The sequence below is a fragment of the Mucor velutinosus genome (genome assembly GCF_035048745.1).
Source record: "Mucor velutinosus strain NIH1002 chromosome Unknown tig00001564, whole genome shotgun sequence".
Classification (NCBI taxonomy): domain Eukaryota; kingdom Fungi; phylum Mucoromycota; class Mucoromycetes; order Mucorales; family Mucoraceae; genus Mucor; species Mucor velutinosus.
Genome location: NW_027041906.1, coordinates 2,663,873 through 2,677,406, shown reverse-complemented (window position 1 = coordinate 2,677,406; position 13,534 = coordinate 2,663,873). Strand labels below are relative to the sequence as shown.

Here is a 13,534-nt window from a genome sequence, read left to right as displayed (position 1 = left end):
AGTAAAGCAACATCATGCTCTTTTCAGCAAGCTGGTCAGTGACTCTTTTTCGCTCTCTTGAAGGTCTGTGGTGTGATCTTTGCCCTAAACACCCTGAGAGATCTCTGCACGATGGCATTTTCTTGGATGTAGCCCAATGCGATCAGGTCCGATTCAATGTTGGCAGCAATTTCACGCATCTGGTAAATATCGTCCCTGAATGCATCTGTGCCCTCCAAGATACATAAATCCATTTCAAATTGCTGCTTGACAAAGGCTTCCAGTGAGTGAAATTGGTGTAGTTTGACGTGGACCAGTATTTGCTTGAGCGTTTGGTGTACAGCGAAAAACATGTGGTGATAAGTGCTTTGATCGCAATTCATCAACTTCAGATTTTGCAGCCCCTGAAGCACTTCCAATGTGATGTTTAAACCATCCAAAAGCAAGTCGAAATCAACATGGTAAGAGTCATGTTGCAACAAAGAGAAGAGAATGACTAATCGCATCGAAAAATAGCAGATTCGAAGGTGCAAATTAGGCGCATTCACAGTTCGCCACCAATTTTCAGTTTCAAACGTCAATCTGTCATAAAGCAAAGGCAAAGTGCCCGCTTGAATAGCTCTGTTGAACCGACGCATAAACTGCGTCATAAGCACGAACTCGTATAATGTATCATTCGACATGATACAACAGCCATGAATAGAATTGTCGCTATTATGTGGTACAATAGACTCTTTGATTGTTGTTGTTGTTGTTGTTGTTGTTGTTGTTGTTGTTGTTGATGGTGCTGGCCTCTTTACAGCAAAAGGAAAGCGGTCGGGTAGCAGGCATTCTTGGTTCAATGCAATGGCAATCCAGGCGTCGATATAGTACCAACGGTACCAACACTGTCTTAATGCCGGTGATTCATTAATGAGGGAAACGTTGCTCTTCATCATGTCACAAGCCAAATAGTGCCAGGTTCTTTGTTCGCCTGGTAACCTCAGTAGGTTTGCTGTGTAGCTGAGACAAAAGTAACACTGGATGGTCACCACGGAGAAGCTGTCTTCATCGTCTGGAAAGATGGTCTCTTGCAAGTAGTTGCAAGCCCTTTTGTAAAAGCAGAAGGCAATGTCCTTTTTGAATCCGTCCATGGCTCTGTCTGACAGTGTCTTTACTTTTCTGTTGTGCTGATGATTTGTTGTTGCATCCAGTTTGATTGGCTGTTGCTGTGTACTTATTGTTGCAATACTGATGGCAGCGACGCAGTACAAGATGGTTTTAGGTGTGTTGTTCTTGATGAGCTCTAATTCGATGGGGACAATCTTGAAGCTGATGCAGCACCAGTGCTGGATGGCTCTGTACATGAGACCTTGTATAAGCTGCGAGCTGCCAGAATGGTACTGGATTGTCTTTGGCAGGGAATTTTGCGACTTGTAGGCCAGCAAAGCCTTTACAGTTGCTTTGGTGCATTTGATGTTGCGAGATCTGTCTGGAACATGGATTTCCAATAAATCGCATAAATCACTGAAATTGTGGATAACATATGAAATTTGATTATATCCAAATGGATCAAATGGATCATAATAACGAGTTGCTATCATATTATATCAGCAGTTGATTGGCTCATACAGTGATGGAGGAGAGAGAAGAGAGGTATGGAGAAGGGGAAGAGACGCAAAGTTGGTGCTATCCGCTAAAACTATTAATAAGTTCAGCTGATTATCCAATTGTTGTTACAAATTTCATCAAGATACACATAAACTCACACATCCATATTGCCTGTTGTGGTACAGTTTACGTGGTATAGATTCAAAAAGAATATTGCAATAGTTAGTGTCTAGAAACAGACATTTATGCGCGCTATTATTATTAAAGCATGTTGCCTCATGTTTTCTAGTTACTCAAATGCTTAATTGCACGGCGAAAAAAATAAACACTGTAGCCATGATGTTTTACATTGGAATTGAGCTGGTAAACAGAGCAACCCCCCTGATGGAGTAGAATAGCTCTTGTTTCGTTTTCTCCTGAAAAAGCGTCTTCCATTCGTTTATGCTTCCACGGACCAACATATGTCATTTCATTTTCCATTATTTCTGCATTCGTAGATGATATGTACTTGAAGCAGTGTATTCATCAGCCACTGTTCCCTTACTGTACATGTTGTAGAAATATGGTGTACACTAACGTTATTTTTTTGTTTTTGCTAGTGGGCCTAGCATTTGAAACAACCCTCATAATGCAACATGCAATCACTATAAAATGAATGGCATTGGATAGATTTATTGCAAGTGTTCATTAATAAACTCAAGGGAGCTTGATTTTATTATAGAATTGATTAAACACATTTAAGCAGAAGCCTCAGCCTTGGTAGCCTTCTTGGCTTGAGTACCTACATGTAATACAAGGAAAAAAGTTTTTAGTTTCAAATGTTCAAAAGCGTAAAATTCATCAAAACTTACCCTCACGGAAACCGTTCTTGAAACGACGTTGGACATCCTTCAAGTGAGCCATACGGCCGGTACCGGTGGTCTTTCTACGTTGACCCTTCTCGGACCAGTTGACTAAATGATACATCCCATTAGCAACTGTTTCAAGTCATTGAATACTACATCAACTTACAAGATCTGATCTTGGCAGCGGGATAACCACATTGAGCGCAAGTCTTCTTTTGCTTGTGGAAAGAGCGGTTACCACAACGACGACACAAGGTGTGTGTCTTGGTGTGACGTTTACCGAAAGAACTAGTACCCTTAGACTATAGTAGAAGCAATGTTAATATCATTACCAACATGCATAACGAAAATTGCCATCATCATCCACCCAATTCCCGCTTGTTAATGTGTCGTTGTTGGTGTGCTCTTTGATCGTTACATTGCTGCCAAGTAAAACTCTTTTCGTGTTGTCGAAATCCCTTCAAACAGAACCGCTACATCCAACTGTCGTTGATACACTGCGATCACAGTAAAGAAACCATTCCACATCCCAACAGATTAAAATGTTGCAAAAAAAAAAAAAAAAAAAATGAATTGAACGGATTGAAATCAAGGTATCTTTGAACGAGCAGCTCCAATATTAACAAGCATAGATGGATTGATGGATTGATGGATGATTCGCATGGCAGGATGAAAGCACATTACCATCTCTAAATTGACTGTTGGTGAAAGGAGGTGGCAGAAGCTTCAGCTATTATTACACCTTTAAAATCATACATCAAATTTTCCCCGCTCCTTTCGCGAAGCGTGAGTTGGTAACCCATGGGCGATGCTATCCGAAGCATCCGGCCCGGATATCCGTTATCGGTGCGAACTCCATATAGATCAAGAGATTCTCAACATCTAAGCAACAGCTGCATAGTTAATATGGCGGATATCTCACACTGTCCTGCTTGGAATAGAATCAGAACAAACGGTATCTGGTTACAGACATAAAATATGATACATTTATGACTATGGAGCCTGTGATTTGTCCTATGTATGAATAAGGATTGGTTACACATTTAGATCAAATGAAAAGTGCTACAAACAAACGACATGAGGTTACAATTTGGATCGAATCCGCATAAGCGACTGGGCCATTGCCTTTATAAAGCTTTGACGACTGACACTTTGAGGGATATGCTACTCCAATCTCTATGAAGGCGACAAATGGCCAATGAGTCGCTTACCACGAGGTTTTTACCTCAAAGTCTTTCCAGAATTTGAGCACTGCAAATTTGGACGTTTAGACATCACGTAAATGTGCTTCGAATTGGAGTGCTACTCTTTACTTGCCGTGATCTTTATTCTTCGTTGGCATGTATACTTCAACTCAAGGTAACCTTGTTAGAGTTCCCAATGATACAATGACAATGCTTCTTCATAGGCATCCTCACATCCGGACCGGGCATTGCCCTAATTTGAGGTTCAAATATGGTTCATCTTGACCTGAAATCATCTTGGCAATATAGGATATAAGGTACGTTTTTGCCCTCTTTTTCTCTTTCTTTCCCTTTCTTTTTTCATATCAAATCACAAAGCAGTATGGCTCAATTAGGTGGAAGGTCAAAAATCAAATCTGCAGGGCTCAAGATTCAACTTATGGCTAATTATGACGACGCGAGCTCAACTGCGTCTGACACTCTGAATAGACCTCCTTTGAACAACGCTACTTCTTCAAGCAAAAGCTGGCGTGAGGACATTGTGCGTATTGTTCATCACCATGAAGATGACAACTCCAAATCGCTGAATGACATGAAATCCGATGATTTTGAGAATAAGCGTAAGCTAGGTGAAGGGGCGGCGGGTACGGTTTGGCAAGTAATGCATAAACCATCCAATTTAATTATGGCCAAAAAGGTAAGTGTCTTTGTGCGAGATGGATAGCGTGGTTTATTGAGAGTATATATGATACGATAGACAATTACAGTTGATCCCGATCCACAGTTGCAACGTCAAATCTTGAGAGAACTGTCCTTTCTCAAGACTTGTGAATCACCCTACATCGTATCATTCTATGGCGCATTTTTGGATGACGGAGAGACCACGATTGCTATATGTATGGAGTTTTGCGAGGGCGGCAGCTTGGAAGACATTTACAAGAGAGCGAGCAAAATTAACGGTGTCATTGGTGAGACTATTCTGGCCAACATTGCAGATTCCGTAAGTTATAATTTCATACAACGTTCGTCATTCCTTTTTTTTTTTATGCACGATGGGAGTCTAATTTACTTTTTTTTTTTTTTTTTTTTTTTTTTTTTTTTTTTTTACTAATGCGCAAAGGTTTGTAAGGGTCTGATTTATTTGCACTCTCAAAATGTCATTCACAGAGATATCAAACCCTCCAACATCTTGATGACCAAGAAGGGACAAATTAAATTATGTGATCTGGGTGTATCTGGAGAACTAATTAATTCGATGGCAGAAACATTTACAGGCACACAATACTATATGGCGGTAAGTTGGTTTATATGTCATCTCTCGCCCGACCATGTCTCTCATTCCTTGTTGCTAGCCTGAACGTATCAAGGGCGCAACGTATTCCGTTAGTTCCGATATATGGTCCCTAGGCTTAACCATCATTGAGGTAGCACAAAACAGACCAGCATTACCTCCTCCTGGCCAACCTCATTTAAGCATCTTTGAGTTATTGGACTTTATTGTGCATCAACCTATGCCAACTGTTGGTGCTGACCGCTCTCCTGAGTGCCAACACTTTGTTGAGACATGTTTGATTAAAGAACCAGAGAAACGACCTTCACCCGAGCAAATGCTGGAACACGATTTTGTCAAATTAAGAGCTGATCCAAACTGCAATATAGAAGGTTGGCTGAAAGAACTATGGGAGTGGTAAGAATACTCCAACAAACAACAGCAAACAAAAAAGTGGCATGATGGTTATTTCCTGACATGAGCGACTGAAAATATTCCACAGAAAAAAAAAAGTATATATATCCACTATGATACTCATTTGCACAGCACTTTTATTCCTAACTCTATTCTTTACATTGAGAATAAAGAACCATTAACCTAGATCTAGCTTGTTGGTGCAAGTTAACTATTGGATGTCAAGTGTCACTGGCAAATATAGCTCATTATTTGTTAATAAGCAATAATTTGGAGGATTGATTGCATATATTTACCCAGTGTAGAAGATATCAGACGTATTAATGGGAGCTACGATGGCAGCATTGTACTTCTTTACACTGCCACTCGATAAGAAAGAAAAAAAGGTGACGTTTCGCATAAATCTCAGGAGATCAGGGACACATCTGGCTCATTTCTTGATTTTCAGAGAGCCAAAGCTACATCCGGACCGGAGTAACATCATTAGCATTAGAAACCAGAGTTTCCTTCACTTTCTCTTGTTTACTTTTTCTTGTAGCAAACCCCAACCCCTCTTTTCCTTTCTGTTTATTTACAAGATAACAATGACTTCCGTAGCTGATATTTTTGAAGATTATGTAGAAAGTAAGAGAAAATGGATTAATCCTATTCATTGTATCTCACTGTTTACTGTCAGGTCTACAAAATCTGCCTTCAGAGATCGACCAAAACATGCACGAATTACGTAGCATGGACGAAGAATTTCAACGTATTGTGTACATGTGTCGATGAGCTGGCTGCGTTCTTTTTTTTTGACATTGATGCTTTTCTTTGTATAGGGTTTAGGGAGATTTACACAAAACATAGACGATCGTATGCCAAAATGTGCAGAGTAGCCAACAACTCCAACGCTTCGTCCACTACAACGAGTCCAGCAACACCTACACCTTCCACGAGTTTAAGCTCTGCTCGCTCTCAACTGGAAAAAGACTACAAATTAGCTGTACAGAAACAAGATCAAAAAATCGATTTGACAAAGAGAATGTACGATTTGGTTACTCGACATATTGAGCGCATCGATTCTCAGATGGCCAAGAGCGATATCAGTGATACGGAATGGATAGGAGGTGCAGCTAGAAAAAATCTAACAGAAGACACAAGCTGGAAGCTTGATCGCAAAAGACCTTCTCCTCATGGAGCAATTTCTGTTCGAAAGAGGTAGATTAAATCATGAGTGATGTAGATTGATCATGTGCTGATAATCATCGCAGTAGAACACTCCATTCATCGAGACCAAATCCAGCAATTGAACAGAATGGAGCTCTTCCAGAGGTAGATATAGATCCAAATGAACCCAAATACTGTTACTGTAACCAAGTATCATTTGGCGATATGGTTGCTTGTGATGGGGACAATGTAAGTTGGAATTTGTATGCGTACCAAGAGTATTACCTCATCGTTGATTTTATAGTGTGAAAAGGAATGGTTTCATTATGCTTGCGTCGGGTTGGCTGAGCCACCTGTTGGAAAATGGTATTGCGACGATTGCTCAGCAGAAGAGGGATACAAGAAGAAATTAAAGCGGTTTACTGAAGAGATGTTTTAAGCAAAAAAATACCCCATATAAATTATTATATAACTTGCACACAATTTTTGTATATAATATGATATTTTTTATTTCGTGAACAAAGTAAAGAATCATCGCAAGAAAATCTAAAATCTATATATTTATTTCTTTTCATCGTGCTTGTCTTGATCGCTATCCTTGTTCTTGTTCTTCTCATCTTCATCATGGCAAATCTTGCCTTTGATCTTGCCAAATGCATTTTTGAAGAAGCCGCCTTCCTTCTTGTCGCTGTCCTCATCTCCAGGCACATTCTCGCTTGATGGCGATGGTGGAGGTGTGTCGGGAGCAACTTGAATGGGTGGCTCCTCTTTGGGTCTGTATTCTTCATCAACTAATGCTGCATACTCTTGAATGATTTCTTTTTGCTTGCCCTTCAATGATCGAGGGAATTCCACCTTGAGTGTCACAATTTGATCACCACGAGCGTTACTACGAAGTCGTTGAATACCACGACCTCTCAGAGCAATGTTATCACCAGGTTGAGCTCCTGAGGGCACCTTGACATCGACATCACCATCTACTGTTGGAATGCGGATACGACCGCCCAACATGGCCTTATAGAAGGGGATCTTTGCATCAACAAAAATGTCTGAATCTTGTCTGCGGAACACCTTGGATGCTTGGATATTTAATGTAACAAATAAATCGCCATTGGGACCTTGTCCCTTCAATGGAGCATCACCTTCGCCAGTAACTCGAATTCGAGAGTTTTGGTCTACACCTGGAGGCACCTTGACTTGAACTGTCTTTCTTTCTCTGACTTTACCCATACTGTTACAAGATGGACAACCACATCCAGCAGGAATAGAACTGCCTGCACCACCACATGATTGACAGGCAGTTTGCATATGGAAGCCACCCATCATGATTGTTTGCACACCAGAACCATGACATACCTGACATGTCTCCTTCTTTTTACCCTCGCCTAGACCGCTACCATGGCATGTATCACAGTTTGTCACCTTATTCACTTGGACGTATTTGGTAGCACCCTTTACTGCTTCCATGAATGTCAACGTGAGGGGTACTTGCAAATCTTCTCCAGGCGTAGGTCGATTATGGAAAGGATCTGCACCGCCACCGCCAGCTCTACCACCAAATCCACCACCAAAGAATTGACTGAATATATCATTGGGGTCAAACCCACCGGGAAATCCGCTTCCACTTCCAAATCCACCGTAGGGACTGCCTCCACCTGGCGCGCCGCCTTCAAATCCATGGCCAAACTGATCGTATTGTTGACGCTTTTGCTCGTCAGATAAAATTTCATAGGCTTCCTGAATCTGAACAAATTTTTCGCGAGCGTCTTTGTCTTTGTTTGTGTCTGGGTGGTATTTCTTGGCCAACTAATTAGAAATGACATGTTAATATTTATGCATTGATCGACATGTCAAAGTGAACATTTAAGATACTCACACCGTAATAAGCTTTCTTGATTTCGCTTGCGGTTGAGCTCTTCTTTACGCCCAAAACTTCATAAGGATCCTTTTTTGGTGCAGATGTGGGCGCTATGGCATGAATAATGAAGCATTAATTTCGATGAAAACCCCCCTGGTATTGCATTCTGATTGTGTTACCTGTAGCGTGAATACATCTCTAAATTGTATGCGTTAATAACATCTTCCAGCTTTATATCAAAATAATTCGCCTACCTTTTGGTACGCGTGATTGACACTGCCTCCCAAAATGACATGACCATCTAATGCATTCGCAGTGAGAATCAATCTACAATCTTGTCTGATCAATTGAGTTTCATACCTCGTTTGATTGTGCTGATGAATCGCTTTGTCAATGGCTTATTGACAAGATGCTGCTTTGATCTCAAAGCCCTTGATATAGTCAAGAAGGTAGCTCTTCCTAGATTCAGGCTCGAAACCATGGTGAAAAAAAAAAAAAGTTGTATGAAAAGAAAGAAAGAGAAAAAATATCGGAGAAAGAAGCTTAGAAACAGGGGAGTCAATAAGCTTTCATGGAAGTGTAAAGAAGGGCATCAAAAGGATGGATCAGACATCGGGGTTTATTGGCATACATAAAAGACAACTTTTAATGGTTGCTGCAAACAAGTCTATCCACTTCGTTATCGTCATCTGTGTCTGATTCTGATAGTTCGTCTTCATCTAGTTCAGTCAGTGGCTGAAGTACATCAAATTCATATCCTCCAGGCCCTAATTGTCTGTCCTGCGTTGTCATAATAGGCGACTTCCATCCTTGACGTTTGTAAAAGTAAAGTCCTGTGGCTACTCCAAGAATAGCAAATGATCCCACTACAGCGTATACGACAGTTAGGTAACTATGGTCATCCTTCATCTTCTCTGCTTGTGTGCCTGCTTCTTCATTTTCAGTAGCAGGGGTTTCGCTGCTTGTGGGAGAGGCGGCTGTTGTGGAGGATATCGTTTTCTCTGATGATTTGCTGCTCTTATCCTCGGGCTTGATGCGAGTTGGTCTCGATGGTGTGTTATCTTTTGTAGTCGAAACAGGTTTTGCCGTAGAGGTGGTAGGTGATATCGATACCTCGTGCTCTTTGTCGTCATGAAGACCAGTTGAGGAATGAATAGGCGTTCCCTCAAATGCAGGATCCTGCTCTCCAAACAAGGTCAATGTCCAATTCAACATGAAGCCCTTTGATTCTGGATTGTCAACGTCGTAAACATTGAGTGTCCAGTTGCCAACAGGATCTTCTTCCCTGGTGTAATATATAAACTATCAACTCGATAAACCAAATACTTCTCCTCGACTTACCAGTGTTTTACTGTCATAAACTTCCAATTTGTAATACCACGATCATTTGTATCCAGATTACGTCTAGTGGCCAATTCTGAGATGACATGATTGGGACTTTCCAGGTCAATGACAATGTTACCACGTCTTTCATGCTGGATATTGACAGTGGCTGTAATGTGTTCCAATCGAAGCAGGCCGGCTGCTTTGATCATCTCTTCAGTGACCAAAACAATGTTCTTTAGCGCCTTTCGAGTTTTGAGACCAGTAGAGTCTGGGATAGCTCTCTTCTTTACTGGGCTAGGCAGTGCAAGCCATGTTTGTTGATTCACCAGCTTGAATGTTTTGGCTGCTTCAATCAGCGCATAAGCGTCCAGTTTACCGTATCCAAATTTGTGATTGTATAATCTTCCAGAAGGCAGCTCTTTCCAATCCTCGTCATTGGTGTTGACAGGCAATGCTGTCTGCACACAGAGATGCTGCAAATCTCTCCATGTTAAATCAGGTCGAACAGACAACACCAGTGCAAAGATGCCTGCTGCATTAGGTGCAGCAGCCGATGTACCACCATGTCGATCAGAGCAGCTGTTTTCACCAACATCTGTAGTGTGCTATTGTTTGTTTGCTTATCAGTCTGCAAATCACAGAATTGAATTTATATTGTACTTACAATAAACTGGCCACCTCCACTCGAATAGGTCACTACAAGCTGAGCTGAGCAGCTCTCAGAATAAGGAGGGTGCTCGTTTCTATGATCAATGGCTCCCACAGTGATGGTGTAAATGCTGTTGGTGTATCCATCAAAATTGCAATTGTCGCCGGATGTAGCACCATTGCCTGTAGCAAACACATAGATGGATCCCTTTCCTCCTCGACCCTTTTTGATACCGTTGGCAAAGGCGTCTGCAAGAATGCCATTTGGTGCTTCCATCGTTTGTCCATTATCAGGCGGTCCCCAAGAGCAAGAGAAAATCATGTTTTTTTGATATTCATAGTTGAGTGCAATGGCTTCATCTGCATCGGTCAAATCGCCTGACAAAATACGAACACCAGCTACCTTTGCTTCATATGCAATTCCCATACCACATACATCGTTCTTTACAGCTGCAATCTGGCCAGCACAACGAGTTCCATGACTATCATCCCATAACTTTGGTGTGGGCAGTGATTCATGATCGTTGAAATCATAGGAACCTTCTGCAAACTATGAAACCAACGTGTGAGCATCTGATCCGCATCACTCAGACAAGGTACTTACAAAGTTGTCTGCCAAGTCTTTGCTCTTATAATCCAGCCCGTCATCCAAGATCACCACATTAACACCTTTGCCAGTGATACCTATCATGCCAAGACGATACTTAGTAAGTGCTGGCAACACCCAGACCACTCTCTTGCTTACCCTGCTTCCAGACTCCGGTGACATTGATATCATTGCCTGGATTTTCAGTGTTGATCTAGGTGTGTATGGTTCAGATTAGAACAAGGCTGTATATTCCATGTATCTAGATGTTACCAGATGCCACTGCTGAGGAAACCAGGGATCCTTGATACTGAGTGTTTTTTGTGCATCAACTAATTGCTTGTCTGCGGGTATTGGTCCACGTTTTGTACGTCGTTTCAGAGTTTGCTTTTCTATCAACTTTACGTTTTGCCAGTGCTGTGAAGTGGCGTCTCTTTTTTGCAGCGAGAGATGCTTGAGTCTGTTAAAGTTGGCTAATACTGGATCGTCTCTTTTGAGGCTCTGAGGAGAGCTCACCATGAACCAAGAGTCTAGCTCACCTACACTTCCTTCATACCTCACTTGAAGCTGGTGAGCAATGTACTTCGCTGATTCTATACCGTCTTTCGTGCTGGGTATATTCAATGTGTAATAGTCTCGACTGAGGTCTCTTTTCCCCATATATCGCTTAGCTTGTGCTTGTGTGAAGACGACAAACAACGCCATTGTAGTAAGGCCACTAAAGATGTGAACCATGTTGAGCTATGTTGATCCTCCTTTAGAATGCAAGGATGGAAGGGAAGAAGAAAAAAGAGAGAGTAATAGGGGTAAAAGAAAATCAAGACAATTAAAAATTAAAACCTTCTTTTTTGGGCATGCCTAAATGCTTCGTTTTATGGCTGGTTTGCTACATTAAATTTTTGAGACCCAACTGTGTAGAGTGCAATTTATCAGTCCAATCATACAACAAAAGGTGTAGCATGTTATATACCGACTAGCTTCAATTTGATCTAGATCAGCAAAAACTGTCAAGAGCCAGGCGCTTAACCTTGGACAGATCCTGTTACCAAGCGACTTTGAGTTCAGAATGAGTAAATCCATATGGATTCGTTTGGAAATGATCTGGCTGAATGCGTGCTCTTCCCCGCATGTAACGCATATAAAATCAATAAATTGAGGGTGGGCTACAATGAGGGTGCACAGTGCAACTATTATTCACATCAGTCTGCTTTCACTCAAATGGCTACCTGCTGTCTATTTTGAGCGAATATATGTATGTAAGCTTATATTGCTAGCTACACAAAAAAGCCTCGTTTGCATTAATATCATGCAAATCTTCTTTCAGCAAGATGTTTTTGATCAGTTACCTTTTTTTATAGCTTATACGGCTATCAGACGATGTACACTTAGATTCACTAGATACTGATATAGTTTTTTAGGTAATGCACGAGCCCCTTAGCCGGAAAGCTTATCATAATGATAGTAGCTTAGTTCATCTACCATGTTGAGATGGTCATTAAGGATGATTTTAAGAGCAGTTTTTTTTTTTTTTATTAACAAGTATTCAAAAGCAGTAGAAATTATTCACGCGAATCTATTATGCTTTTTCAACACGCAAGCCTCTTTATATTCGCCTCACAAACATCGATTGTCTTCATTGTTAGAAGCCATCATGGCCACCAGCCAAATCCAATTAAAATATCGCTTGACTTCTACTCAAGATTGGTCAAATCAGATCGAAATTCGACCCAACTGATCTATTTTGCCTTATCCGACTATGTAAGCTGTCATGATTATCCCATATTTCCTTAAGCACCTTTCCTTTCGTCTAAATTGTTTTTAAGGCCTTTTAAACCCCGAAAACAGCACTATTAACGCGATAAAACATATAATAACAACAGAAGTAAATAAAGCGAAAACTCCAACAACTCCAAGCAGTACAACACCCACTACTCGGCCCAAGCCAGCCTCTACAACCGCTAAAAGTCGTCTTACAACACCTACCATCCCGTCTGTCTCCACTAAACGTCGACTCTCCACATTAGCTAGACAAACACTTACCCCTCTTCCCTCATCTGTTAGTCTTCGACCCAAGTTAACAGCTACAACCCGACTCACCCGTTCCATCACCAAAGCCATGGTCGAGAACACCCTACCTCCTGCTGCCAACGCTATTCCTCCTGTAGCCGTGTCCAACGTAGCTTCAACCACGACGACCCCCACTAAACCTTTCCCTCTTTCACTGAGTGACCTCAACATTCACTCCGTGCCCAATCTCCCTGACTACCTCAAGGACATTTACGCCCGACTCGATAGTCAAGCATCCCAAATCTCTGAGATGCAAGCTCTTATCCAGGAGAACCTTCGTTCGTCCTTGGATCAAACCAAAAAACAATTAGAGGATGCCCAGCAACGGATTCGCCAACTTGAATCACAGCAAGCTCCGCAGTCCTTCCTTGCTCCTGAATCGACTGCTGCCTCACCTTCTCCAATTACTATGGCCCAACCTTCTTTTGCCGACGTCGCCAAGAAACAAGCGGACCCTTCTGCCGTCAAACGTCCCAAAGCTAAAACCATACCTCGAAAGAGGCTTCAACCTCTCAACCTTAATGTTACCGATGCCAGTCTTGCTGCTGCTCGTCAATTTTTGGTCGTGTCACCCAACCATGGTTACTGATTTGTCTACATTCCCAACCGTAGCCCTTCGCC

The 13,534-nt window shown here is 41.6% G+C and overlaps 7 protein-coding genes across 7 annotated transcripts; 3 read left to right on the top strand and 4 right to left on the bottom strand.

Moving 5' to 3' along the window:
• Positions 1 to 35: 35 nt before the first annotated feature.
• Positions 36 to 1,562, bottom strand: ATC70_011175 (uncharacterized protein; the record flags this gene model as incomplete). The annotated part of the gene is made up of 1 exon (XM_064830370.1): positions 36 to 1,562. The coding sequence occupies one exon, from the start codon at positions 1,560 to 1,562 to the stop codon at positions 36 to 38; it is 1,527 nt and encodes a 508-aa protein (XP_064682872.1).
• A 744-nt stretch (positions 1,563 to 2,306) lies between these two features.
• Positions 2,307 to 3,101, bottom strand: ATC70_011174 (uncharacterized protein; the record flags this gene model as incomplete). Its single annotated transcript, XM_064830369.1, has 4 exons — positions 2,307 to 2,350; positions 2,421 to 2,522; positions 2,581 to 2,716; positions 3,099 to 3,101. 4 exons carry the CDS (start codon positions 3,099 to 3,101, stop codon positions 2,307 to 2,309), a joined length of 285 nt encoding a protein of 94 aa, XP_064682871.1.
• Positions 3,102 to 3,980: 879 nt separating this feature from the next.
• Positions 3,981 to 5,289, top strand: ATC70_011173 (uncharacterized protein; the record flags this gene model as incomplete). The annotated part of the gene is made up of 4 exons (XM_064830368.1): positions 3,981 to 4,295; positions 4,356 to 4,598; positions 4,719 to 4,892; positions 4,951 to 5,289. The coding sequence occupies 4 exons, from the start codon at positions 3,981 to 3,983 to the stop codon at positions 5,287 to 5,289; spliced, it is 1,071 nt and encodes a 356-aa protein (XP_064682870.1).
• A 577-nt stretch (positions 5,290 to 5,866) lies between these two features.
• ATC70_011172 (uncharacterized protein) lies at positions 5,867 to 6,867 on the top strand (the record flags this gene model as incomplete). The annotated part of the gene is made up of 5 exons (XM_064830367.1): positions 5,867 to 5,906; positions 5,959 to 6,030; positions 6,101 to 6,479; positions 6,533 to 6,677; positions 6,733 to 6,867. 5 exons carry the CDS (start codon positions 5,867 to 5,869, stop codon positions 6,865 to 6,867), a joined length of 771 nt encoding a protein of 256 aa, XP_064682869.1.
• A 122-nt stretch (positions 6,868 to 6,989) lies between these two features.
• Positions 6,990 to 8,767, bottom strand: ATC70_011171 (uncharacterized protein; the record flags this gene model as incomplete). Its single annotated transcript, XM_064830366.1, has 5 exons — positions 6,990 to 8,234; positions 8,305 to 8,396; positions 8,466 to 8,484; positions 8,541 to 8,587; positions 8,647 to 8,767. 5 exons carry the CDS (start codon positions 8,765 to 8,767, stop codon positions 6,990 to 6,992), a joined length of 1,524 nt encoding a protein of 507 aa, XP_064682868.1.
• Positions 8,768 to 8,931: 164 nt separating this feature from the next.
• On the bottom strand, positions 8,932 to 11,581 carry PRM10_5 (pheromone-regulated protein prm10; the record flags this gene model as incomplete). The annotated part of the gene is made up of 6 exons (XM_064830365.1): positions 8,932 to 9,571; positions 9,628 to 10,217; positions 10,277 to 10,810; positions 10,865 to 10,944; positions 11,006 to 11,060; positions 11,120 to 11,581. The coding sequence occupies 6 exons, from the start codon at positions 11,579 to 11,581 to the stop codon at positions 8,932 to 8,934; spliced, it is 2,361 nt and encodes a 786-aa protein (XP_064682867.1).
• Positions 11,582 to 12,497: 916 nt separating this feature from the next.
• Positions 12,498 to 13,502, top strand: ATC70_011169 (uncharacterized protein; the record flags this gene model as incomplete). Its single annotated transcript, XM_064830364.1, has 2 exons — positions 12,498 to 12,550; positions 12,764 to 13,502. 2 exons carry the CDS (start codon positions 12,498 to 12,500, stop codon positions 13,500 to 13,502), a joined length of 792 nt encoding a protein of 263 aa, XP_064682866.1.
• Positions 13,503 to 13,534: the final 32 nt, after the last annotated feature.